This window comes from Lacerta agilis, chromosome 2, assembly GCF_009819535.1.
Source record: "Lacerta agilis isolate rLacAgi1 chromosome 2, rLacAgi1.pri, whole genome shotgun sequence".
Classification (NCBI taxonomy): domain Eukaryota; kingdom Metazoa; phylum Chordata; class Lepidosauria; order Squamata; family Lacertidae; genus Lacerta; species Lacerta agilis.
The window spans coordinates 106,800,733-106,828,381 of record NC_046313.1 but is presented as its reverse complement, the minus strand read 5'-3'; the positions used below and the strand labels follow the sequence as shown (position 1 = coordinate 106,828,381).

The 27,649-nt window shown below is 46.7% G+C and overlaps 1 protein-coding gene across 1 annotated transcript in view; it reads left to right on the top strand.

Annotated features, from left to right (window-relative positions):
- Positions 1 to 22,839, top strand: part of ABHD16A (abhydrolase domain containing 16A, phospholipase) — a 38,644-nt gene extending 15,805 nt beyond the window's left edge. The window contains exons 6-20 of the mRNA XM_033141619.1: positions 601 to 674; positions 2,537 to 2,641; positions 4,119 to 4,233; positions 4,377 to 4,478; positions 5,299 to 5,362; positions 6,317 to 6,366; positions 7,429 to 7,552; positions 8,723 to 8,827; positions 11,166 to 11,229; positions 14,255 to 14,311; positions 14,625 to 14,687; positions 15,656 to 15,732; positions 17,229 to 17,327; positions 19,978 to 20,024; positions 22,492 to 22,839. Coding sequence (XP_032997510.1) covers positions 601 to 674; positions 2,537 to 2,641; positions 4,119 to 4,233; positions 4,377 to 4,478; positions 5,299 to 5,362; positions 6,317 to 6,366; positions 7,429 to 7,552; positions 8,723 to 8,827; positions 11,166 to 11,229; positions 14,255 to 14,311; positions 14,625 to 14,687; positions 15,656 to 15,732; positions 17,229 to 17,327; positions 19,978 to 20,024; positions 22,492 to 22,575 — 1,230 coding nt within the window. The 3' untranslated portion in view covers positions 22,576 to 22,839. The remainder of the gene's footprint in view (positions 1 to 600; positions 675 to 2,536; positions 2,642 to 4,118; positions 4,234 to 4,376; positions 4,479 to 5,298; positions 5,363 to 6,316; positions 6,367 to 7,428; positions 7,553 to 8,722; positions 8,828 to 11,165; positions 11,230 to 14,254; positions 14,312 to 14,624; positions 14,688 to 15,655; positions 15,733 to 17,228; positions 17,328 to 19,977; positions 20,025 to 22,491) is intronic.
- Positions 22,840 to 27,649: the final 4,810 nt, after the last annotated feature.

Below are 27,649 nucleotides of genomic sequence, written 5' to 3'. Positions count from 1 at the left end.
GAGCAGGAGGACAGTATAGATCTTGCAGAGGGGCATAGTTCAGAAGGCAGAAGCTGGGAAGTTAGATGGGGAACAGCTTGGAGAAGAAACACTGGGAGATAGGTGGTTAACAGATTCACTGTCTCTGGAAAGCATCCATCCACTTTCCCCAAGGTCAAGGAGAGCTGAGAAAGTGGCAGAACAGAAAGCACAGAGGGTACAAACTCAGGTTACAAGATATAGGAGTGATGTAGATTAATAGGGACAGAAGGGGAGTAACCCTTAATTGGGAGCACCACCATTCTAGAGAGATGCTTTCTGTTGTCTCTCGCTGTGATTATTAAAGATTCTAACTGGTAAGAAGACTCCTTTTCCTTTGTTCTGCTTATCTACGGCCAAGGGGGAGGAAGCCGATTCCCTGAAGCCTGACACATGTTCCGCAATTGATCCCGGGAAAGGTTGGTTGATCCCGGGGGAAATATTGAGCGCCAACTGAAATAGGCAAAAGGTTTGCCTCCTGCCCAGCCTGTGTCTGAAAGCCTATTGAGCCAGAAGCTTTGTTGACCCATTGATTCAGCGTCTACATCTGTGATTTTTCTCACGCTTTTTTCCTCATTGCAGAAGAAACTCGCCAGTTACAACTTTGATTTCCGGAGCTGGCCTGTGGATTTTCGGTGGGATAACGCTACGAGTCGGTGAGTGGGCTGGGAGGAAACAGGAGTCCGGCCTCCTGGTCTCTTCTCCACTCTCCACATTCCTTACCCATGAAGGCAGCTCTCGCTTAGGAAAAGCCGGTGTTTCCTGCTATAGGCTTCCCTGCTATTGTTAATCGTGTTATGCTTCGGTAGATGTGAATGTGCATAAAGGCCCAGCAATGTGCACAATCATAGGATTGTAGAGTTGGAAGAGACCCTGAGGAACATCTATTCCAACCCCCTGCAATGCAGGAATATGCAGCCGTCCTTTGCAGGGATCGAACCTGCAACCGTGGCGTTATCAGCACCACGCTCTAAGCCACTGAGCTGTCCAGGATCTCCAGACATCTCGGAAGACGCCTATGAACGGCACCAGCTGGGGAGTCGCATGCTAGCCAATGCATAACATCTCCCAAGTGATGTTGAAGGAGCATTCATCAGCTGAGACATTTCATACCTTTCTGGTTGCTGTGCACATTCTTCCTTGGAGACTTTGCACATTCACCGGCAAATGTGTGTAAATTCCAGCGCGTCATTTTTGCACATTACCTAGTTGGGGTACATATCTGCCTGTTTACCTCCCAGGTATGCATATGTTCTCCGCTATCTCTAGGGCAGCTTTCACTAACCTGTTGCCCTCCAGATGTTTGGGGCATCGAGCTGACGGGTCTTGTACCCCCTGGAGCACCTGGAGGACGCCAGAGAACAGAAGTCAGGGTAGTCACTTCCTTTTTTTTTTTTTTATAAAGATTTTTTATTATTTTCTACATTAAACAACAAATACATCAAACAAATAAACAAAAACAATTAACAAAAGATAGAACAAAGAAAACACATCAAACACATTAAAACAGCATAAAAGTAACAAAAAAAAAACCCTATACATACCTAAACAGGAACACCAAAACAAAATCATTGTTTAATTCTAATTCCAATCTTCTTCCAGAGGGAGGAGAAGGTGCAACAGGATTGGAAGAAATTTAAGGACTATCTAAAAAATCGTGAAATGTTAGATATTTGAAGCAGAACTGGCTTGTTTAAATGGCTTTAGCTAGTTGATGTTAGACGAAAATAGTACACAAGAAGTTATGAATGGTTTAAAATATTTAGAAATGTCTAAGGATATGTTGTTTAAGTAATGAATTATATACGGTTAGTTGGTATCTTTATGATTATTAAGAATAGTGGTAAATGTTAGGAAAATAGTTACAAAGTTACCAAAGTATATTGATATTGAACGCAGTTGAGAGAAGAATGCTAGATGAGCACTGGACTTTGGTGAGGAAGATTCCAAACGTGCAGTCTAACCATTTTTTAAAAAGCTAAAGACAAAAGAAGTTTATTTTATGGACCTTCTTTTCAAAAGTCCACCCACGTAGTCTTCACAGAAGTGCTCAAGTTAAAAGTTTTCTGATGATTGTCCCACCCGTGACAGCATTTTTTCCTGAATTTTGTATCATTAAATTTCTTAAACTTAATTCCTGATTGCATAGTTGTAACCAAAAAACATTGATTTAAACAGATATGCTGAGTTTATCATTGAGTCACCCCCCAACTCACAGAGTTTTTCCATAAATCAAACTTATCTCAAGCTCCATGTCCTTTTTTTGTCCCACCCGTGACAACACTTTTAACATTTAATAAAATTGTCAAAAATATCCATAAAAATAATAAAACATTAGTAAAATGTTCAGTATCTTATTAAGAACATAGTTTAAATTTTGGTTGTTAGTTTTTATGTATATTTACATTGTTAAACATGTTTGAATACCAAAAAACATGGTCAAAGTGTCCCACCCGTGACAATGGAATGGCCCGGGGGAAGTCCCCCCAGGGTAGTCACTTCCAACTCCCTCCTGCAGGTCAGATTCCCGAAACGTTCCTCTGCTGCGGTCGGAACCAAAGCACCGGAGTGCTGTCAACGGCTTCCTCCACGCCCTTAAGAAGCTGCCCTGCCAGATTGCCAGGTAAACCTCCTTTCTCGCTCTTTGCCCTTTTGCAAAGTATAGCTCAGTAGCAGAGGCCCCTGCCTGCTGATGCCCACAGTTATCAGTCTTTGGCCTTTGACATGCCAGGAACCCAAGTTAAAACGTGCTCAAAGACTGGCTGTCTCATATTCTGCTCAGCAGTTTCGATTGGTTGGTTGTTCAGTACAGTTGTGCCTTGGTTCTCAAACGCCTTGGTACTCAAACAACGTGGAACCCAAACACTGCAAACCCGGAATTAAGTGTTCTGGTTTGTGAACTTTTTTCGGAAACCGAACGTGCTCCGTTTTGAGTGTTATGCTTCCATTTTGAGTGCCACACTTCCGTTTTGAATGTTATGCTGAGATCTGTCTGTTTTTGTTATTTATTTTGCATTTTTTGTTTTTACGGCTTTTTCTCGTTTTGTTTTTGTGACTGTGTGGAACCCAGTCCAGCTACTGAACGATTGATTGTGTGACTGCAGTACACTGTTTTTTGCTTTCATTTTATGCATCGGTGGTCTCGTTAGATAGTGTAATTCATGTTAAATTGCTGTTTTAAGGGTTGTTTCTATAAGTCTGGAACAGATTAATCCGTTTTGCATTACTTTCTATGGGAAAGCGCGCCTTGGTTTTGGAAGGCTTTGGTTTTGGAACGGACTTCCGGAACGGATTAAGTTTGAGAACCAAGGTACCACTGTACAATGAAACCTTTGAACTCGAACGTAATCCGTTCCGGAAGACCGTTCGACTTCCGAAATGTTCGAGTTCCGAGCACGGCTTCCGATTGGCCGACAGCTCGGTTTTTTGCACCGCATCGGACGTTCATGTTCCAAGGAATGCTTGAAAACCGGAGCACTTCCTTCCGGGTTTTTGGCATTCAAGAGCCGTAACGTTCAAGAACGGAGCTATTTGAGAACCGAGGTTTGACTGTATATGAGGAGGGCTGGATATTCATATGAAAGGATAATGAATGATTGGCTGGTGCGGGGAAGAGAGTCTCTTGGACTCTTGGGTTCCTCATTGGCTGTGGTGGGAACGGGGAGGGCCAGCTAATATCTTTTTAAATGGTTTTTATTAAAGGGTTTTCATAGTTAACAAGGGTCTCTGTTTTCAATTCATAGAGTCCTTTCCACAGGTCAGTTATATTTGCTCTGAGACATTGTTGTCATAGACACGGTGAGGTTGGTGGAGAGAAAGAAGGAGGGTCATGATCCTTCCCTTATTTTGCTTAGTATATGTGCAGAGCTTTTGTGTCGGTGTTGCGAGGGCAGGTTCTTCATTTGTCTGCTTGCTTGTTTTTGTCGGGGGTGCGAGAGGTTGGAGAGCCCAGAGCATTGTTGGCTGGGGATGCAATGAGCTGCAAACTTTCCACTGAGTTTTCCATCCATGGTTGGGGAGTCCCCCAGCGCAAAGATAATGGGCAGTTCCATACTTTGGAGACACTGATTCCTTATTTCTCCTTTTTTTTTCCTTGACAGCTTCATAGTGGCTCACACCTTTGGACGACGCATGCTGTACCCAGGCTCCGTGTATCTGCTGCAGAAGGCCCTCATGCCCATGTTGCTCCAAGGGCAAGCCCGGCTGGTGGAGGAAGTGAGTGCCAGCTAGCCGAGAAGCTGTGATCAGTTTCTCCGTAGCCGGACGACGCGGAAGTGTTACTTCCCGGCTTCATTTTGAAGCCGGGAAGCTAAGAGGCTTAAATCCCAACTGTGCTCTGTCCCTCTTGTATGTTGCAGTGCAACGGGAAGCGAGCGAAGCTGGCGGCTTGCGATGGAAATGAAATCGACACCATGTTCATGGACCGCAGAGAGACCTCTGAGCCGCAAGGCAGGAAACTGGTGAGTTGATACCCAAGGACCAGCGCCCAAGATCTTGTTCATTCGTCCAATGCTATGCAGGGGCAAGAGATGAAGGAAAGCTATAACAACAAACAACAACAACAATTTTAAAAAAAAATATTTATACCCCACCCATCTGGCTGGGTTTCCCCAGCCACTCTGGGTGGCTCCCAACAGCATATTAAAAACACAATAAAACCCTATTGCTACCTCTCACTGCCAAAGAAACACAAGCAAACAACAGAGAACCAACACAAGCGACGCTGATACCAAATCCTACATATATTAAGGAAAATAGAAACATCATCTCCCCACCCCACCCCACCCTCCCACCCATCCCACCCACTTCCTTGCCCCTACCTCTCCCTAATGTCTCAACAACTAAAATTGATCTGTAAAAATGTTTTATGGAAAAATACGAGAGACATTATACACACGTTGTAAACCAAGAAAATCTTTAATTAAAAAACAAAAACAAAAAATCACCACGAAAAAAAACCCACAATAAAACACTAAAAACTTCCCTAAACAGGGCTGCCTTCAGGTGTCTTCTAAAAGTCAGATAGTTGTTTATTTCCTTTACATCTGACAGGAGGGCGTTCCACAGGGCGGGCGCCACTACTGAGAAGGCCCTCTGCCTGGTTCCCTGTAACGTCACTTCTCGCAGGGAGAGAACCGCCAGGAGGCCCTCGGAGCTGGACCTCAGTGTCCGGGCTGAATGATCGGGGTGGAGACGCTCCTTCAGATTTGGCTTGCCGTAAGGTACATCTCCCGCTGGCTTCAAACGTAATAGCTTCCCTCTCTCCCTTTGTCTCTGCAGGTGATTTGCTGTGAAGGAAATGCGGGCTTTTATGAAGTTGGCTGCCTCTCCACCCCGCTGGATGGTATGATTCAAGTCTCTCTTTTTTCCCCACCAAAAAACAAAGCAAAACTTTGGGTTAGGGTTATAATGGAAGGTTCTCCTGTAACTTTTCATTGTACTGTTTGAGAAGGGGAGCACATTTGGGCGCAACCATTCCAGCTCCATTTTTCCAGCTTGGACAGAGTTGCTTTAAGTTCCGAGTCAAGACGGAGATTCCCAGAACCTGATGCGGGAATTTTTGACTGTGGCGCTGGGGACCTGCGAATTGCCTTTTTTGCTGCCTCTTCAGATATTTCTGGGACTGAGCCATCTTCGCAACTCTCCACTAATACGTGCCTTTCCCTGGTATGCAGAGATATGTTCCGCACTGGTACATTCAAAACTTGCTGGGGAGGAAAAAACCGAGCTTCCCTTCTTCTCCTCCCCAAATGCTGCACTTCAGTTGCTCCTCCATTTGATAAAATAAACGGCAGTTCCTCGTTTATTGCAACTTGGAAGCGGCGCCGCACACGACAGGCTAACAAGCGAAAATGTCCTTGGACCAAAGAAACAGAGGCGACTTTTTGTGAAGCTCGTGAGGACCTGCTTAGGGCAGAACCTGTTGCTGCTGGGCTTTCCTTGTTAATGAGATGCATTCCTCATTAACCAGGCCTTTGGCTGATTAACATCCGATGCCCTTTTAAAATGTGTTGTGGAAGAGGGGAGGATTATTGGGTTGCCTTTATTTTTATTATGTATTTTTAAAATATATATTTTGATTTTTATGTTGTGGATCACCCCAAGATCTACGGGTATAGGGGCAGTATACAAATCATATCGCCATCATGCCAGTCACCCATGACAGAACCTCTCCCCACTTGCGATTTCCAGCAGCCGATGTTCAGAGGCGCACTGCCTCTTGAGTTAAAACGCAGCCATCGTGCCCAGTGACAGCCTTACCTCCCCTGAATTCACCCTCTCTCTTTCTCTCTTCTAGCTGGATTCTCGGTGCTGGGGTGGAATCACCCTGGGTTTGCAGGCAGCACGGTGAGTTACGTCGAGATTTTAAATTACTGACTGATTTGAAGCCTGTTCTGTTCTGCCTCATAGAAACCTGAGCAATGTTTTGCTCGCAGCTCGGGGCAGCACTATTTGCTATTGCATGCATGTGCACACTGTGGGAAATGCTGGTGATCCTTGCAGGAGATATAACATATGGCCCTGCCCTGCACCTGTTTGCACCGAGATCCCAAACTCAGAAAACCCTAAATTTCTCACATGTGTGGCTTAGAAGTAAAGCCCCGCCAGGCTTCCGGGAATCAGATCCCTCCCACGGTGGCATCCAAGAATCAGAGAAACGATAAAAGTTCTTACCAAGCAATTTATTCAGTAATTCACAGAGAGCGACGAAGGAATGCAGCCTTCCCTAAAGAATGGCATTGCTCCAAGTAAAGTCCAACCCCCCTATCTCTCCCCATTAGACATCACTCCTGCATTGGCTGATCTGAGCTTTCTGCTTCTGAGCTCTCTGTTCTAATACCCTCAATGCTCGCCTGGTTCTGGGAGAAGGGGGGTCAGGAATGCTTTCCAAGGACACTGTCAGCTGTCTCTCCCCTGGTGAGAGTGTTTCCCAGCTTTTCCTCTCTGCAGCCTCTGAACTATGCCCTTCTGTAAACCACTGTTCTAAATCTATACTGTCCTCCTGTTCTTGGGAAGGTTCAGGAGAAGGGGGGGGAGGTCCCCATTACTCCTCCTCAGTCCAGCCCCTAACAGGCCCCTTCTCAAGGGGCAAGCAAGTGATTGAAAACATTTGTCCGTTATTATCTGGAGCATTTTTTACCTGCTCTTCGGCTGAGACGGTTTCTGGGACAGCTTACAAAGATCGCTTGGCTAGACAGGCCCTGCTTTCAGGCTCACAGTCAAAAAGACATGGCACAAAAGTATTGGGGAAGGAGGAAGAATTGGAAAAGGAAGTTTGCATGAAGAATAAAATGGAAGCAGAGGAAAGCAAAGCTCTCCTTGATCAGGCACACGATATCCTCCCTGCTCTCCCAAGAGTCTTCACTCCCAGCCTCTCTTTGTGCTGACCATTTCCCTCTCCTGCCTCAGGGAGTGCCGCTGCCTCAGAACGAAGCCAATGCCATGGACGTAGTGATGCAATATGCCATCCATCGCTTGGGCTTCTTCCCTGAGGACATCATCCTCTATGCCTGGTCCATTGGGGGCTTTACAGGTGAGAAGCACTTCTAGCCAGAGCTGTGATGCGTGGATACCGCCGGGGTAGGCAGGGGGAAAGGGATTAGCTAGAGATGGGCTGGAACACGCAGGAGGACGACAGCACGCGATTTGCCACTGGATTCCTCGGAATATGTGCAAGGCCTTGCGAAGGAAACCCTTCTTGAAGGCATAATAATAATACAGTGGTGTCCCGCTAGACGAAAATAATTTGTTCTGCGAATATTTTTGTCTAGCGGGTTTTTCGTCTAGTGAAGCGGCAATGTAACCGCGGTTTTCACTAGACGGGAAAAAAAAGACGAAAATTTTTTGGCTTGCGAGGCACCCCATAGACTTTTTCGTCTTGCGGGGCAGCCTCCCGCTAGACGAATGCCTTCGTCTAGTGAGTTTTTCGTCTAGCGAGGCATTCGTCTAGCGGGGCACCACTGTAATAATAATAATAATAATAATAATAATAATAATAATAATAATAATAATAAATTTATTATTTATACCCCACCCATCTGGCTGGCTTTCCCCAGCCACTCTGTGCAGCTCCCAACAGAATATTAAAAACGGACTGAATGATGGGGGTGGAGATGCTCCTTCAGGTATACTGGGCCGAGGCCGTTTAGGGCTTTAAAAGATGAGCGCCGCAACCCCAGAGTCGGACGCGGCTGGACCTAATGGTCAGGGGTCCTTTTACCTTTACCTTGCCAACACTTTGAATTGTGCTCGGAAACGTACTGGGAGCCAATGTAGGTCTTTCCCAGGACTGGTGTTATATGGTCTTGGCGGCCACATCATGCCACCCCCCTGGAATTGGGCGAGGGGAGTATTTATGCCCAGAGATGGAAAGTCCAAAGAGCCCCAGTCCTTTCCCCCACGAGTTAACACAATGCACGATTTGCCAGTAAGTTCTTCTATAAGCCGGTGCAAATTCATGCCTTCAAGAAACCTTGCTAACAAGCAAACGGTCCTGATGTTTCTAGCCATAAACAAAGAGCGGGGAGTTGGAATAATATTCTAAGTTTTGGGAGCAGGAAACTTTAGCCTTAGGACGGGAAGGAGTCAAAACTTGGTGGTAGTCAAACAGGGGAGCAGAGTGGCGTCGAGGCTCCGCCCAGCGCACATCCGAGTCCTCCAATAACTCCTCTGTGTGTCTCTCTCCTCTCCTCCAACCCAACAGCCACTTGGGCCGCCATGTCGTACCCGGACGTCAGCGCCCTTATTCTGGACGCCTCCTTCGATGACCTCGTTCCTCTTGCCCTCAAGGTCATGCCGGAAAGCTGGAGTAAGGGGAAGCAAACAGAAAATGCACATCTTTTCTTCCTATGGTCAAATAGTTTCAGACCCTTTTGCTTGTTTTTTTTTAAAAACAAAATCCACCCCACCACAGAGAGTTAATACGCAATATTTCTCAGTGCGGCGCTTTCCACCTCCCACCCCTAAGTGCCCAAACCATTGATCTCGCGCACCTTAGCAGTAACCCTTGGAAACCCCTCTCTGGCACACATTTAGGGAGGTCATGCTGAGATTTCAGTGGCTGCCTGTCAATAAGTTTCCCATGGTGAGATTTGAACCAGGAACTCCTGGGTCACAGCCCATGCTGATAAGCACTGTTCCCTGTTCACTAGCAGGCCATCCTGGGGGTCTCCTTCTCCCCTCCATAATTTGAGCTCAGGGGACCCCTCACCTTGATTTTTGTTGTAAGTCACGATCATATCTCCCCCCCCCCCCCGCAATGTTATTTGGTAGGATACCTTCTTGCCAGGCCATGGATAAAGTGGTTCTCCCTTTGCCACCTAAGCTCTTGTCTTCACTATTTTAGCCATACCTTTTGTGCAATATGTCGCTGTGCCCCACCAAGATCCCCAATCCTGCACAGGCATTCGTATGGACCAGGCGTCTTAGTTTGCACTTCCCTTTCCATTTCCTCATAGTTTAAACCCACCAAGGGTGTGTGGTATTTGTGGTTTCCGTTGTGGCTGCCGTGTGTTTCCCCCAAAGGGTAAGGGGAGGGTGTTCTAGAGAGGATCCCCCCCCCATTTGAAGGGGATGTGGTGCTTACAAAATGTACAGGTTGAGCAGATATTTACTAGGGCACGGGAAATGTGTGCTGGCAACGAATGTCAGCCCAGAATCCTGAAATTCTAAAAAGCTATGGGTGCAGTCCTCTAGATGTGCACTTTAGGGGTAAGCCCCATAGATTTCAAAAGGGGCACAGCGCTGTCTTACACAGTCAGACAAATAAACAGTCTGTCCTGGCACTGTCTGTTCTAATGCACAGCGGATCTATAAGATTTTCCCAGCCCGCTTACCCAGAGATCCTTTTAAGTGGAGATGCCAAGGCCTGTATATGAAGCCATTCACATGCAAACCTTGTTTGTTATGATCCCTTTCCTTTATTGCCACGTCAGTATCATAGAGCTGTAGAGTTGGAAGGGACCCCCAAGGGTCATCTAGTCCAACGTCCTGCAATGCAGGAATCTCAACTAAAGCACCCATTGGGAGGTGGTGGACTTTCCAGGGAAGGAAAGTCCACCACCTCCCAAGGGAGTCCATTCTTCACCACTCTTGGCTTTGAAACTTGGGCGGAGAAAAAAACCTGCTTGATCCCCTTGTTGCCCTTTAATGAGAGCTATATCCTAGGTGACCAGCCATCCAAACAGGCTGACGGGATGTATGTTATTATTAATTATTTAATAATAAGGATTAAATTTGTATACCGCCTTATACCTTATACACAGAGCCAGTGTGGTGTAGTGGTTAAGAGCGGTAGACTCGTAATCTGGGGAACCGGGTTCGTGTCTCTGCTCCTCCACGTGCAGCTGCTGGGTGACCTTGGGCTAGTCACACTTCTCTGAAGTCTCTCAGCCCCACTCACCTCACAGAGTGTTTGTTGTGGGGGAGGAAGGGAAAGGAGAACGTTAGCCGCTTTGAGACTCCTTCGGGTAGTGATAAAGCGGGATATCAAATCCAAACTCTTCTTCTTCTACCCACAGGTTTCAGGGCAGTTCACAACGTAAAAATCAAAATATAGCCGTACCCTTGGTTCTTGAATTTAATCCGTTCCGGGAGTCCGTTCGAAAACCAAGGCGTGGCTTCCAATTGGCTGCAGCAGCTTCCTGCGCACTAATCGGAAGCCACGCCAGGCGTTCGGCTTCCAAAAAAATCAAACGGAAACCAGAACACTCGCTTCCAGGTTTCGATCGCTCAGGAGCCGAAACGTATGAGTTTCAAGGCATTCGGCTTCCGAGGTTCCACTTGTGTAAAAACACAAAACACGTAATAAAAACAAGAACCAGAACAACCCAATAACACCTCCCCCCTCCCCAACACATTTTTAGAAAGCACTGGATGTCAATCAGTCTGGTTAAAGAGGGGTGTTTTTGCCTAGAGGTGTACAGTGAAGGTGCCAGTCGAACCTACTAATTGTCCATTTTGTCTGTGCCACTTCCTGTCAGTGGCCAGCCCTCTCTCCCATCTCCACTGCACAGTAAGTGGTGGGTTTTGGGGGGTGGTGGTGGGGAGTTAAGCCAGGTTACTGTGAAAGCTACGGAAGAGAATTGAGTTACGGACCTGCTTGCTGGTGGACGAAGCTGATCTAACTCCTTCCCTTCCTTCCATAGGGGGCTTGGTCACCAGGACTGTGAGGCAACACCTGAACCTAAACAACGGGGAACAGCTTTGCAGGTAGGCAGCAAAGGAAAAACTGGGTAGTTGAAAAAGCGCCAGCAGGAAAGGAGGAAGAAGTAGCAAACGTCTTGACATCTAATCTTTGGAATAGTGAAGCTGGGTTTTGCAAATCAGTGAGAAGCCGGAGTGGAAATGAGCCTGGTTTTAAGAACAGTCAGGCTGGCAGCCCCCAGATGGATAGGGTGTTTTTTTTCCTTCCCAGGGGAATGCAGCTGGCTGTCTGCCTTTCAAGAGGGTTTTTGAAAACTCAAGCCTGTTTTCTTGGCTTTTGACTGAAAGCTTTTATTGCATCGCGCAGATTGCTGTCGTGGAATCGATCGTTTTTCATTGTAATGAAATTTCAGGCTTGTTGCCGGTCGGGAGGCTGTAGCTTTGAAAGGCAGCTTGGAAAACACGTGATATTAAATGTTAAGAATGGTTGTCACTTTTATTTGAGCAGTAGCTGGGATCCCCAAATCACCAGTAATACTTTTTGGGGGGAAGTGGAAGGGAGAAAGAAATGGAGCCAGGGCAGATTTGGCTTTGTTACAAAATGCTGGATTCCCTCACCTGGAAACGTTTTGTCTGATTATTGTGCTGAGGAGAGATCCGGTGGTACTGGGATTGGGGGTTTATTGAGATTGTGTTGTGGAACAAGGGAGGGTCGGTCCGTAGCAAGACTGAAATCTAGTATCACATGTGCTGTATTTTAGCTCTTGTGGCAAGACCAATAGGCCGCTAATGTAAAGAAGTAACCATGTGCTGTTAACATTTGGATGGCACGCTAACGGCGTCCTGTGCAGAATGAGACGGGATCAAGACCTCTTTCCTTACTGCTGGAAATTCAGTCTGAGACCAACTTTGAGTCTTTGCCTTCTATAAACCTTCAGCTGCCTGGTCTTTTTTGATATTGTCAGACTACATATCCCATCATCCATTGGCACGCTCTTGGCATTGCAGTCCCAATGGCAACTGGGGTGTACCATGTTGTTGAAGGCTGATCCACATAGTACTTTCTTAGATAGATATGCTTTCCCTCGGAGCCACCAAGGACCAGAAATTTGACCCTTGTTAAAATGAAAGCTGTGCAAGTTGCCAGCCTCCAAATCGAGGCTTGACCATTTCGTGGTTACAAGCATGACAGCATCTGCTTTCAGCTGGAATTTGGCCCCAGGTCTCCTTGAGATAGCAAATGAGCACTCTTAGCTAGCTGGATTACATGAATTGTGTTCTGAATGCAACATGGAGAGCTGGACTCTGATTAATAAGTAAAAGACCACACAGCGGCTTGTCCAGCAAGTCTCTGGCCGGAGGTGCGTGCACAGTGTGATCCTGCCTCTCCGGCCCAGGTCGTTTTATTCACCAAGAAATTGCAGTACAGCGTTCATAAGAACCAAGCACATTCTCCTAAACACATCATTCATAGGAGCCAATCAGATTCCCTCTGGACATTTCAAAAACCCCACGTGGGACAAAGTCAGACCCCCACATGGGAACAAACAAATTGCAGGAAATCTCTTAACTACAAAGACTGCTTTGAAACATGCATACATATCAAAGACAGATAAACAGGAGCTAGGAAGGAAAGCACTTTAGCCGATCCCGGAGGCAATAGACTACAGGGTTGCCATTTATTACCTCCATGCTAGCACTGTTTGCCTGGCATTAAAAATCTATCTAAGGATAACAATCTACATCAAAAGCTACCTCCTTATCTACAGGTGAAACTCGAAAAATTAGAATATCGTGGGAAGGTTAATTTATTTCAGTAATTCAACTTAAAAGGTGAAACTAATATATGAGATAGACTCATGACATGCAAAGCGAGATATGTCAAGCCTTTATTTGTTATAATTGTGATGATTATGGCGTACAGCTGATGAGAACCCCAAATTAACAAACTCAACTTTGGGGTTTTCATCCGCTGAACGCCAAAATCATCACAATTATAACAAACAAAGGATTGACATATCTCGCTTTGCATGTCATGAGTCTATCTCATATATTAAACTCCAGTAGCTAATGAAGACAATTGCTTACATAAAGCGAACTTTTCCATGATATTCTAATTTTTCAAGTTTCACCTGTACATGGTTTGAAAGGGATGCCTGGCTAGGATGTCTGGCAAACAAGCAGATGGTCTGCATGAAATTGCTGTGAACTTGGTTGTCAGGCATAGAGAAAATGGCATAGATGCAAAAAAAAGCCTCATGGGATAGATCCGAAATTATGTCCATGATATCACACCGAGTCAACAATGCGTTCATCATGACACAATGGCGTGATTCATCTTTCATAATTCCATAGCAATCCCAACGACCACTACACTCAGCGGCTGTGTTTACGCCACCACATCTCAGCTTTTTAAGCCAAGATATGTGTGGACCTGCCATGAGGTCCCTTCACATTGAGACACAATTAAACCAAGACGTTTCTGACCACAGCTTCCCATTTTCATCCATACTGGGAGGCTGCAGTTACCAGCTTTGGAATTTGCTGTCAAGGAGTGTGGTGGAGTCTCCTTCTTTGGAGGTCTTTAAGCGGAGGCTTGACAGCCATCTGTCAGGAATGCTTTGATGGTGTTTCCTGCTTGGCAGGGGGTTGGACTGGATGGCCCTTGTGGTCTCTTCCAACTCTATGATTCTATTCTATGAACCCAAAATCTCAGCATCAACTTTCAGTCCTGGTTTGTGATCCTGACTTGTCCCAAACCATAGTTTCTTGCTTTGGACAGAATGGGAAGTTAGAATTACTTAGAAGCTTCTTGGCTTCATTGTGGCTCGTGCAAAGGGAGGAACCAAAGGGTCTATGTACACAGGATATGATTGCCTGAACCGTGCCAGTATCTGCTTCACACAGGATATTTTGGGTTGGTTTACTCGGACAGCCTGCTCTTCCTCTGAGAACTGCTGTGCAATGTACCTATGGCTTCTAGCCAATCTCCCAGTCGTTTGTCTCATTGAGCCCAGATAGCTTAGCTTCATCAGCAGCATACAATCTTCAAGACAACGCACGTGCCTTGACATGGTCTCCTCCTCTTCAGATACCAGGGCCCCGTGTTGCTGGTGCGCAGAACCAAAGATGAGATCATCACTACGACGTGAGTAAAAACTGCAGCGGAGAAAAATAGCCTGATAATCCGGCCAGCATTGCTAAGCCGTACCTGTCCCAGCGTGCCTGGCGTGCTCTGGTCCATGGGGTCACGAAGAGTCGGACACGACTGAACGACTGAACAACAACAACAACCTGTCCCAGCTGAGATGCGAACGATGAGATAATGGAAATGTTGCTTCTACGTGATTGCTGTCCCTCAGAGAAGAGGGTGGCCTTAGGGGAAAACCTTGTCATCTTTGGTGGAATACACAAGAGTAATACAAATACAGTCCTAACTCTATGCGCTTCTGGTTCTCTAGGGTTCCTGAAGACATCATGTCCAACAGAGGGAATGATTTGCTTCTGAAGTTGTTACAGCACAGGTGAGCAGATGTTGAAATCACAGTCTCAGCTGAACCATCTCAAAATTATCGTAGGTTCCCTTGCTCTCACATTTTCTCCTGCATGACAATGACTACTGCCAGGGCGAAGCTAAAACCCGCTTTCCCACTAACTTGAAAAGGTTCTAAAAATGAATTACGTGGCGCTTTTGTGGATTGACATGGAGCCACATACCCTGATTTTGTTGGTAACCAGGGGCGTAGCAAGGAGGGGCGAGGGGCGCGGGCCGCCCCGCGTTCCATAATGGAGGGGGTGACAAATTAGCAACGAATTTTTATTTTTTTGAAAATGCCTGCTCCGAAGGTCTTACCTTACTATACTAGGGATTATATAGCTATATATGAAATTTCATGCATATCGGTTAATATCTTGACCCTCCTCCACCAAAATAGCTGTTCACTTGGCTGTTTTCCTATATCGTGAAGGCTGAAATTTCAGTTCAAAGGACACTTACTGTTCCCAACCCTAACCCTGTGGAAAGCCATCTAATTAGACTTTGAGAGGTTTTTAGGAGGTAATTTAATTATTGTTTGATTTTATACCAATGTTATGTATCTGGTGTTAGCCACCCTGAGCCCGACTTTGGCCGGGGAGGGTGGGATATAAATAAAAGGGGTTTTATTATTATTACTTGTTATTATTCCTTTGTAAGAAAATATGAAATAATGTAAAACCATTTTTGTGGGGGGGGGATCAATTGGGGGGGGGTTGACAAGAAATTTTCCGCACTGGGTACCACCTGACCTTCCCATGCCTTGGGGGGGGCAAATTTTTTTTTGCCCCCGGGTACCAATTTACCTAGCTACGCCCCTGTTGGTAACCCCATTTTTTCACTATCTCTTGACTTCTCCTCTGTGTCACTGCCCTTCCCTCTGACCCAACACCCACCCTCCTCACTTCTATTTATTTTTGTTGTGATCCTTTTCAACGAGCTTCTCCCTGCCTCCAGGTATCCCAAAGTTATGGCTGAAGAGGGCATCCGAGTCGTACGAGAATGGCTGGAGGCTTCCACACCCATGGAGGAAGGTAAAGTTTGCAAATGCCAGGACAGGAGCAGACAACATGGTCCGCCTCCAGGTCTGGTGAGCTACAAACCTCCTATCAGTTCCAACCAGCATGGGCAGTGGTCTGATGGAAGTTTGGAGGCCACAACATCTGGAGGCTAATATCACGTTGCCTACCCTTCTGCACATGAGTAATAGTGCCTTAAGTTGAGCCAGGTATTGAGCACAAGCATAAAAGTTAGCAGCGGTACAGAAGTACCTCCAAAAGCTTCAAACTTCTTCTCTTTTAAAAACTTTCTAGGCCTGTGTTTTTGGCATTTTACCAAATGAGGTGGGGCACTAACACCTGGGAAGCAGCCCCCCCCCCCCCATCATCATTCTTTGGGAGCGAGTCAGGGGACCATTCTGGGGATGAGTCAGGCTGGTGTAGAGTCACAGGTGTCTCTCCCTTCTGCGACAAGCTCCCCCACCCCCACTGGAGTCCCAGAACCAGACAAGGCATGAAAAGGGCGGAGGAGAGTTTGGCTGCATACAGGCGCAGTCTCCAATTGCTTGGGGAAAGCTCTGGAGAGGAGGCGTCTTAGACAGCTGTGAGGAGGCGGGGACTTTTAGTCTCTGCAACTGATGCATGGGGTAAGACAGGCTTCCTTCCTCAACCTCGGCCCTCCAGATGTTTTGAGACTACAATTCCCATCTTCCCTGACTGCTGGTCCTGCTAGCTAGGGATCATGGGAGTTGTAGGCCAAAAACATCTGGAGGGCCGAGGTTGAGGAAGCCTCGGGTAAGACCTACCGGAATGAGCAGCTGTGCTCATTTGGTCTGACGCTCAGCCAAGTGAAGATCGTGGTTTGGTTTTTTTTTTTACTAATAAAGAGTTAATTCCAACTTTGAACGGTGTGATTTACTGCCGGCTTTCTCTTTGACAGCTGCAGTTGCTCAACAGAAGGGAACAGCACCCTCTCTACAATAGCGTGGGGGGGGGGGGAAACCTCTGGACCAGGAGCTGTATGCAGCCATTCTGTCAGCCCCTCCAGACTCTCCTTGGGCCATACATCTTTGCCTGGCTTGAATGTGTCTGTAAACCTGATAACTCTGACAACGCCTCTTGCTTGCCTGAATGGATGATGAGAGAGGGACGTGGGAATGTTTATCAAAACTTTCCCACTGTGCAAAGATTTTTAAAAAATAATACTCCCGTTTCCCTGGCCCTGCCATATGGATGCTGAAAGGTTGCCCTGTCAGCTGAAATACATTCCCTATTGGCATGCTCAGTTGTCTTTTTTTAAAATAAGGTGTGTGGCCAAAGATGAGAGAGAGAGTGGGGCTGAAGTTGGACCCAAATTAACTGCATCTGCAAGAAAAAAAAAGTTAATAAATTAACTAGAATTCCCAGATGTGCCACAGTGTGTCAAGAAACTTGCCATGTGGCCGCTAGGGCAGCGCACTTGGCTCTGAAAACGCACCGACATTCAGGCAGCCAGACGCTCACTCGCGCTAACCTCTTCCTTGCCCCCGCAGCCTCTGTTTATAGCCGCTACGAAGTGGAGGACGACTGGTGCCTGTCTGTCCTGAAGTCGTACAAAGCCGAACATAGAGAAGATTTCCCCTGGAGCGTCGGTGAGGCCTGTGCTAGAGGGGGAAAGGGCAACCAGGAGGGAATAGCAAGGAAGGGAAATGGAAACGGGTTATGGAATAATGACCAATCGGGCTTGAACTGGCTAGCGGCCACGTTAACTTGTCAGAAGTGTAAGGATGAGGATGATTGGCTGGGGGCGTTGTCCTTCTTGGTACCTGTCCAGGAATTAGCCAGTGGCAAACTTGGAGCCACCAGGCCCTTTGAACGTAACTTGACCATTTGGGAGTTTTGAACAGACCGCTCAGTGTTGGAATGGGTGGGTGTAAGAGGTCCCAGTGAGGACTATTTGAAGGGGGAAACTTGAGTGGCAATTATCCACGAGGAAGTTGAAAACTTTAGGAATGGGTCCCAAGTGGAGCAGATAATGCAGGAATCTGATGAGCTGTATATATAATCTTTGAATTTTTTAACAATCATACAGATTAAGTAAGTTTCCCAATAAAAATACACAGTTTGACTTCCCTCCCACCTTTCTGTGATATCTTCTTTTTAATTTTCATTACTGCATCTCCCACTTAATTCCGCTTAATTAATCACCATATTTTTTGCTCCATAGGGCACACCTCGTTTTTAGAGGAGGAAACAAGAAAAAAAATATTTTTCAGGTTTTCCTCCTCTAAAAGCCCTATTTTTTTTTGAGGATCAGTTAAAAGTTTTGCAGCTTTTTTGCAAAGGGAAAAGCCCTGGTTTTTTTAGGATCAGCTAAAAGTTTTGCAGCTTTTTTTGCAAAGGGGGAAAAGCAAAGAGGAAAAGCCCCCTTTTATGGGGTTCAACTCACATTTCTGCAGCTTCTAAAGGAAAGGGAGCCTTTTCTACAGTTTACAGACAGATAATCTAATCAGCCAGTCACATTCTCTGGGGAAGCAAACAACCTCCCTCTGCAGCACATTCAACAATGGAGGCCTGGACAAGAGGGCGGGGCTGAAAGGGAGCCGGACTCTTATCTCTCTCCCAGTCTCTTGCTGATCAGCTGCTCAGCGGGGTCCTTTCAACACTCCCTTTTTTCTTTGTAAAATTAAAAAGCATGATCCTCTTTTGGCCCCTGGGCAATTCAGCTCCAGGGACCACCATTCGCTCCATAAGACGCACAAATATTCCCCCCTTTTAGGAGGAAAAAAGTGTGTCTTATGGAGCAAAAAATACGGTACTTCCTTGTCTTCCTTAGTAAATATATATTTACCGTATTTTTTCGTGTATAAGGCTAGGTTTTTTTCCTTTAAAAAATGTCAAAAATCAGTGGGCGTCTTATACATGGATAGTGCCGAGGGTGGACTGGCGATTGGTTGTTGCTGCAAAAATAGGGGGCGTCTTATACGTGGGGACACCTTATAGACGGTAACTGCTTGTTTTAGATTAGTCCTGCTAATGAGCTTAGTTGTTTACAAAAGATTTTTCAGACATTCCATAAATCTTCCCCATTCTTTGTCTAAAGTCCTTGGTTTCTTATTCTTCCAGCAAGTTTTGCCATTTCAGCTTGGTCCATTAATTTGATCTGCCCTTCCTCATTGCATCGAACTGTGTCTAGGTTGGCTCATCATGCCTTCAAAAGCATAGAGGGTGGGCCAATGAAACCAGGACCTGGGGGCTAAAATGTAAGAGGGTCCTTTCTGGCTCATGCCAAAGGTCCATCTAGCCTAGCATCACATTTTCTTCAGTGGCCAACCAGAGGCCCATGGGAAGCCCCCAAGCAGGGCATGAACACAAGACAACTCTACTCACTTGTCTTCCCCAGCAACTCGCAGTTGGCGGCACGTGGAAATGACGAGTCGTTATCGATAGCCCTATTTTCCATGGGTCATTTATTTCATAAAACTTAATGCACCGCCTGATTGTAAAACAAAACCCCGAAGCAGTTTAGGGAAAGGGAAAGGACCCCTAGACGGTTAAGTCCAGTCGAATTCAACTATGGGGTTGCGGCGCTCATCTCGCTTTCAGGCCGAGGGAGCCGGCGTTTGTCCACAGACAGCTTTCTGGGTCATGTGGCCAGCAGGACTAAACCGCTTCTGGCGCAATGGGACACTGTGACGGAAACCAGAGCGCACAGAAATGCCGTTTGTCTTCCCGCCGCAGCGGTACCTATTTATCTACTTGCGCTGGCGTGCTTTCGAACTGCTAGGCTGACAGAAGCAATGGGAGCTCACCCCCGTCGCGGGGATTCAAACCGCTGACCTTCCGTTCGGCAAGCCCGAGAGGCTAAGTGGTTTAGACCACAGCGCCACCCGCTGTGGCGTTTTACAAATAGATGAAACCATAAAATCAGGAAAAGATTTCAACCATACTTTAAAAGATACGAAAGTTAAAACACTAAAGCAGCTTAAAATTACCTCAGCTTTCTTATTAGCCTGCTTTGCAGTTTTAGCTTCTCCTGTGGGCTGAGAGCTAGCTATTCTGTGGTTTTGTTATCACGGTTTGTGTGGTGTTGTATCTCCCCCTTCCCCCACTCCTCTGGTATCTGTACGGATAAAGAGTGGATAATAAATGATGCGGTTTTAAAGTCATTATCCCCACATTTTGTGGTATCGAATTATCCCTATAAAAGACTGGACTCTGTTGGGTTGGCTATACCAGTCCCAGCTGCCTGTTTCAATCCTGTTAACCTCTTCCCTTTATTCTTTTTTTCCCCCAAACAAGGTGATGACATGACATCTGAAGGAAGACGGCAGCTTGCACTGTTCCTGGTGAGTTCCGAGACACATCGCCTCTCCTCAATTGCCCTGTCGGAGCTAAGGCTGTCTATTTAGGGTTCTTTTAGACTGCTTTCCATGATGAATGACCACAAAGCTCTTCAAATCTCAAGGTCCTGTCTGCGGCATCATCCCTAGGATGCCATGCAGTGAATGGTCCTGAGATTTAAGCGTCTCATGTTCTACCGACTTAGCCAGGGCTTTCCAAACTTGGGTCTCCAGCTGCTTTTGGACTACAACTCCCATCATCCCTAGCCAGCAGGACCAGTGGTCAGGGATGATGGGAATTGTAGTCCAAAAACAGCGAGAGACCCATGTTTGGAAAGCCCTGGCAGGTGTGATGGAATCCTTTTCCTCAAGGTCATCACCAGATGTTACTGGACACCCAGCTCCCGTCAGCATGGCCCAATGGTCAGGGATGTTGGGAGTTGGAGTACATCAGCATATAGAGGACCAAATGCAGCACATGGCCTGTTCCATCAATGCTGACTGCGATTGCTCCCTCTTGGCTTGAAATAGCCCCTTTCGGCATGAAGGGGGCAAATCCCTCTTGAAGTAGGCGCGGCAGCCACCATCACCCTTGCCTGGGTTCAGTGTAGGTGGAACTGGCCTTAAAGCAAAAGGGGCCCTGAGAAGCAGTGGTCTGTGTGTTGGAATTGTGGTCTGCCCAGCAGGCAGCAAAGCCAAAATGCTGTTGTCCTACCAACCTTACTGTATGCTTGTGAAACATGGAGCACTTATAAACGCCATCTCCAACTCCTCGAAAGATTCCATCAACAGTGTCTCCGGAAAAAAATTCACATCACTTGGGAAGATAGGCAAACTAATACCAGTGTACTGGAAGAAGCAAAGATCACCAGTGTCGAAGCAATGATTCAACATCTTCGTTGGACTGGTCATGTTGTGCGGGTGCCTGATTATCGTCTTCCAAAGCAACCACTCTATTCCCAGCTTAAAAATGGAAAGCGTATTGCTGGTGGTGAACAAAAGGCAAATCTTTAAAAATGCAGTTGTCAGGGATCAACCGCCTCCTCGCGAGGAGGGGGAGGCGAAAGGTCATCCCAACCCGGAGGAGGGCAGGGGAAGCAGCTCCTCGAGGGAAGAAGGCTCTTTACGTTATAGGGAACCGCAGCCTTTGCTATCCACGGACTCCTCCTCCTCCTCCTCCTCCAGCCTATCCCCTGAGCTGTCTCCTGGGGAGAGGGAGGCGCAAGGGGTCAGAGACTCTGGGGAGAGACCTAGCACCGCCAGCCAGAGGGAATCGGAGGAGGAAACGCCACTTCTGGCTCTTGCACAGCATCGGGGGGCTAGGAGACATCGCAGACGTCGTTTTAGAGTGCCGCGGCTGTGGTGTTGGGCAGGGAGCAGGAGAGGGGCACTTCCGGATTCTGCGGGTGACTGAGCAGTCATGTTTGAAAGAGTTCCACACTGTATATAGCAAATGCACTATAAATAGCCTTAGTTCTTGAAGGGCTCTGTCGTTACTCATGAGCAACAATCTGGGAAGAATCTGACAGTAGTATAAACACCGATAATTGGGAAACACTGGCCTGCGAGTGCTCCAGTTTACCAAAGGTGTCGTGGGCTTTGAAGACGCTCAAACTCAGGACACAAGGGAGAAACGTGCTAAGAGGAAGGCACGCTTGGCAAACCCTCACCGTGATCAACTCCCGCCCAGAAACCTATGTCCCCACTGTGGAAGGACGTGTGGATCCAGAACTGGCCTCCACAGTCACTTACGGACTCACTGTTAAGACCATGTTCCTGGAAGACAATCTTACTCGGCTACGAGTGATCGCCAAAGAAGAAAATTGTGGTCTGCCCAGCAGGCAGCAAAAGCAGTTCTGGGTTTTGCCTGGGGAGGAGGGAGGAGTTTGGTTCTCATGTTAATATAATTTGTGCTTCCCAGCACAAACCAAAACACTACCGTCCTTCAAAATTTCATTCTTCTCCAATGTTGTGTGTGTGTGTGTGTGTGTGTGAAGGCAAAATGCGTACAAATGTACATATTGGTGAAAATAACATACAAAAATGTGTTAACGGGGGGGGGATAATTATTAGGCATAATTAGATGCAAAACCCTGTTGATTGGGAGAAAGAAAAAATTTGTGGAGACTTTTAAAAGAATAAAACAAAATTGCACACTCTGCAGAAACGTTGTGAACTAAAAACAGGAGAAAGGAGAAATTTGCCCACCCCTTGTTTCACCTCTGACCAGTTTGGGGGGAGGGGCAGGGAGAGCAGCAGAGATACTTTTATCACAAAGCTCAGTATGTTCTGCCCTCGGATTGTCTCCTTCCATTCCTCCCCGTTGTCCTCACAATTGGTTACCGATTCTCCGGCAAAGCTAGAGGATTATTGCTTCCGTTGCCTGAGTTTGCATGTTGTTTCCCCGCTCCCTCCCTCATCCTGTCCTTGGAAATCCACTTTAACCTTGTTTTCTCTCCTTCTCACTCCACAGGCCCGGAAGCACCTCCAAAATTTTGAAGCGACGCACTGCACACCGCTCCCTACCCAGGAATTTCACCTCCCTTGGAGCTTATAGCACCTCCATCACCCCTGCGCTAGTCAAGGCCTCCTGTATTGATATGTGCCCACTCCACGTAGTGCATCTGCTTTCTGTGTGTGTGTGTGTGTGTGTGTGTGTGTGAGTGTGAGTCTGACCATCTCTGCTACCATCCTACGGCAAGCTGTAAATCTGCTTCCTCTCCCCTGTAATATTTATCCTCCAGCGCCCTCCTTTGCCCAGAAAATAAAACCACACACAGTTGTAGAGGTTCACAATAAAGATGGTATTTTTTTATACTTACTGAGTCTTTTCCTAGCCCGTGTAACTTGGGAAAGGTGGGTGGTGAGTAGGGGGTCTGCGCCAGGGGCGTAGCAAGGTAAATTGGTACCCGGGGGCAAAAAAATAAATTGTCAACCCCCCTCCCCAGAGGCGTAGGAAGGTCAGGTGGTACCCGGTGGGGAAAAATTCTTGTCACTCCCCCCCCCATTGATTCCCCTCCCCCTGCTAAAATGGTTTTACGTTATTTCATATTTTCTTATAATGGAATAATAACAAGTGATAATAATAAAAAACTTTTATTTATATCCCACCCTCCCCGGCCGAAGTCGGGCTCAGGATGGCTAACATCAGATACATAACATCAGTATAAAATCAAACAATAATTAAATTACCTCCTAAAAACATCTCAAAATCAAATTAAAAGTCTAATTAGATGGCTTCCCACAGGGTTAGGGTTGGGAACAGTAAGTGTTCTCTGAACTGAAATTTCAGCCTTCACGACATAGGAGAACAGCCAAGTGAACAGCTATTTTGGTGGAGGAGGGTCAAGATATTAACCGATATGCATGAAATTTCATATATAGCTATATAATCCCAAGTATAGTAAGATAAGACCTTTGGAGCAGGCATTATTTTTTTTTTTTAATGAACCGCCCTAGTAGGGCAGTAATTGTTGCTTGATCATTTGTCACCCCCTCCATTATGGAACATGGGGCAGACCGCCCCCTACGCCCCTTGGTCTGCCAGCCTTACTGTATGCTTGTGAAACATGGACCACTTACAAACACCATCTCTCACTCCTTGAAAGATTCCATCAACGGTGTCTCCGAAAAAGAATTCACATCACTTGCTAAGACAGGCGAACTAACGCCAGTGTACTGGAAGAAGCAAAGATCACCAGTGTCGAAGCAATGATTCTTCAGCATCAACCTGGTTGGACTGGTCATGTTGTTTGGATGCCTGATTATCGTCTTCCAAAGCAACTACTCTATTCCGAACTTAAAAATGGAAAGCGTAATGCTGGTGGTCAACAAAATAAGGTTAAAGACTCTCCCAAGGCAAATCTTAAAAAGGTAGTATAAACACAAAAAACTGGGAAACAGTGGCCTGCGAGCGCTCCAATTGGAGAACAGCCTTTACAAAAGGTGTCAAGGGATTTGAAGACGCTCAAACTCAGGACGAAAGGGAGAAACGTGCTAAGAGGAAGGCACGCTTGGCAAACCCTCACCGTGATCAACTCCCACCCAGGAACCAATGTCCCCACTGTGGAAGGATGTGTGGATCCAGAATTGGCCTCCACAGTCACTTACGGTCTCACAAGTGATTGCCAAAGAAGAACAAACTACCTGTGCAATACTAAGGCAATTCTCTGGAGACGGAGGGAAGAGATGACTCCTTTTAACACTGGCGTTAAGTGGGGCATCTTGAAACTATTTTCTTACCTTCCTCCTCAAACCAGCTTAGCAGAGCTAAGGTTGAAGATGGGAGAAGCTCCTCTGACCAGGGGGGCCACCAACTTGAGTCCTTTTAAGACACGTTTCGGCAAATTGGAGGAAAAGGTTGCTGACCGTTAACAGCCACAAATTATGGGTTAAAAAAAAAGTATTTATATGCACCGCCCTCTCGCAAAATACCAGGGCAGTGCACAGCGATATGGTTGGCACCTGTCTGTCTCGAAAGACAGCGGACTGTGCCTTTGGAGGTGAAGTCAAACCACTCTGGAATCGCAGCGCCTGCTGTGGCTGCAGAGAACGGTAACTCGTAACTGCTGCCTCTTGCGTTGTTTTTGCTGTGTTAGCAGCACCAACTCGACCTTTCTGGGGTGCCAGCCTGGGCAGTTCGTATGGAGGCCTCTCAGTGAATAGGAGGCCCTGCTGGTCTCTGCACACTCGTGGGGGGCTGCCCTCAGGGGTCTCCTAGGCTCCTTCCCCCCCTTGATGGCCTTTGATTCCCAGTTCAAACATCAGGTGAGGTTGATTTGATTCCCACCCGCCTTGTTCCTGCTGTAGATATTCACTCACCCATTGTTCCCTGGCAGGGTGCAAATCACATTATTTGGGTTTGCCTCAGGCGCCAAATCTGAAGGAAATCAGCCCTGAGTGCTCACTGGAAGCAGAGACATCACCTTGCTGACAAAGGTCCGTATAGTTAAAGCTATAGTTTTCCCAGTAGTGATGTATGGAAGTGAGAGCTGGACCATAAAGAAGGCTGATCGCCGAAGAATTGATGCTTTTGAATTATGGTGCTGGAGGAGGCTCTAGAGAGTCCCATGGACTGCAAGAAGATCAAACCTATCCATTCTGAAGGAAATCAGCCCTGAGTGCTCACTGGAAGGACAGATCCTGAAGCTGAGGCTCCAGTACTTTGGCCACCTCATGAGAAGAGAAGACTCCCTGGAAAAGACCCTGATGCTGGGAAAGATGGAGGGCACAAGGAGAAGGGGACGACAGAGGATGAGATGGTTGGACGGTGTTCTTGAGGCTACCAACATGAGACTGACTAAACTGCAGGAGGCAGTGAAAGACAGGCGTGCCTGGCATGCTCTGGTCCATGGGGTCACGAAGAGTCAGACACGACTGAACAACAACAACAGGCGCCAAAATATCTTGGGCCAGCTCCGGCAGAAAGTGAGCCAGAGGTACCCTTGGCAAGGCATCGGCCCAAGAGAACGGACACAGGCTATGAACTCGCCCGCTGTACCAATTCTGCTTCAGTGCTTCCTTTAATTCCCAGAAAGTGGGTTTTCTCTTCGACATCCCGAAGCTCGGCAAAAACAAAGTGAAAAACGGGACTAATACAATTCTAAGCTACGCCAACAGAAGTAAGAGTGTTGAGGTCGAAGGATATAACGGCACCACCAAACATGACTATAGAGAAGCAGCATTAGGTGGCCAATGTGCTTAGCTTAACGCCCTTCTTGTTACAGTTCTGTGGTTCCGCACTGCTCAAAACAGTGATTCGGCATAAAATCCAGTTTATGCAAAGTCAGCAAATGCTCCTGGAAACTCCACAGCAGAATTCATAAGAGTTTAGATAACACTTCCAGGGTGCACATCTGCAACCGCTTGGAGCATCTCTTTTTAAGTGCTGGAACAAGCAAAAGATTGCACTGTTCACGATGGCAGTCCCCCTCCTGGGTCCTATATGTTCTTTCCTTGTAAAACCTAGAATATGGCAACAACAACAATAGTTTGGCTTCGTTCATTGCACCCTCACTGGCACTTTCAACGTATCTTTTTTTAGTTGCCCTTTGTACCCTCATTCCACTTGCAAATTTGCAGGTGCCCTTGTTGTGGAAAAGCAGAGTTAGGCAAAAACAGGCCAGTTTAGTAGCCGCAGGATGCTAACAACCTTTTTTTGAAGAGGGCGGGGGAGGACCCCTAAAAGTAACATTCCACACTGCACCATTTTGTTGCATCTCCCACATGTCATATAATGAAACGGTTCATTTGCTCCCTGTTAACGGTGTCCTCATTTTGCTGCTTGGCCACCTCTGTACTATACGTCCAAGACACTTATGATGCCACTTTTATCAGTCATGGTTTTACCATCCTGGGAATTGTAGTTGGTTAAAGGTGCTGAGAGTTCTTGGGGGGGGCTACCTATTCCCATCAGTGCTACAATTCCCAGAGTTCCCTAGGAAGAGAGATTGGTTGCTAAAGCACTCTGGGAATCGTAGCTCTGGGAGGAGGAATAGGGGTTTTCTAACAACCCTCAGCACCCAGAACAAACTACAGTTCCCAAGATTCTTGGGGGGGGCATGACTATAAAATTAGCATCGTAATACTTTACACGTATAGTGCAGGTGTGGCCTCTGCTAAAAGGGGGTTCGCCCAAGTGGTAAAATTTCAAACTCTGCTGGTTAGAAGAAGAAGAAGAAGAAGAAGAAGAAGAAGAAGAAGAAGAAGAAGAAGAAGAAGAAGAAGAAGAAGAAGAGTTTGGATTTGATATCCCGCTTTATCACTACCCGAAGGAGTCTCAAAGCGGCTCACATTCTCCTTTCCCTTCCTCCCCCACAACAAACACTCTGTGAAGTGAGTGGGGCTGAGAGACTTCAGAGAAGTGTGACTAGCCCAAGGTCACCCAGCAGCTGCATGTGGAGGAGCGGGGAAGCGAACCCGGTTCCCCAGATTACGAGTCTACCGCTCTTAACCACTACACCACACTGGCTTATGAGGACCCATCCTCAGATGGTAATGTCTATTACAGACCCTCCAAGTGTCCCTATTTTTCCAGGGACACCCCTGATTTAGAGAAGCCATCCCGGTTTCTGATTTGATCCAGGAATGTCCCACTTTTCCTTGGGACGTCCCTATTTTCATTGCAGAAATGTTGGAGGGTGTGGTTATCTTACCCCCGAGCTATCTGAAGGCAATCCTGTAAAGGAAATGTGTTTTTTATGTTTAATGTTTTCTTATGTTTTTATATATGTTGGAAGCTGCCCAGACTTGCTGGGGCAACCCAGTTAAGATGTGTGGGGTATAAATAGTACAATTATCATTATGGGATGGGACATCTCTTATTTTCATCGGAGAAAGGTTGGGGGGTATGCTATCATTTCAAAAACGTGGTAAATGTCGTACTTTGAAATTTGGTAGCATCTCAATTCCGTCACCAGGAACAGTGTTGTTTTCCAGAAGCCCTCAGAGACGAGGAAGAGGGGCATAAATAGAAATAATCCTAACTGACTGGTGAGCCAGCCTTCCAGGCTCTCTCATTCTCCTCTCCGGCGAAGTCCCACATCCAGTTATACTGTGTCTGAAGGGAAGCGATTAAATGTAGCTCTTTTTCATTTTAGACTTTTCTCAGAAAAGCCCGAGACACCACCACA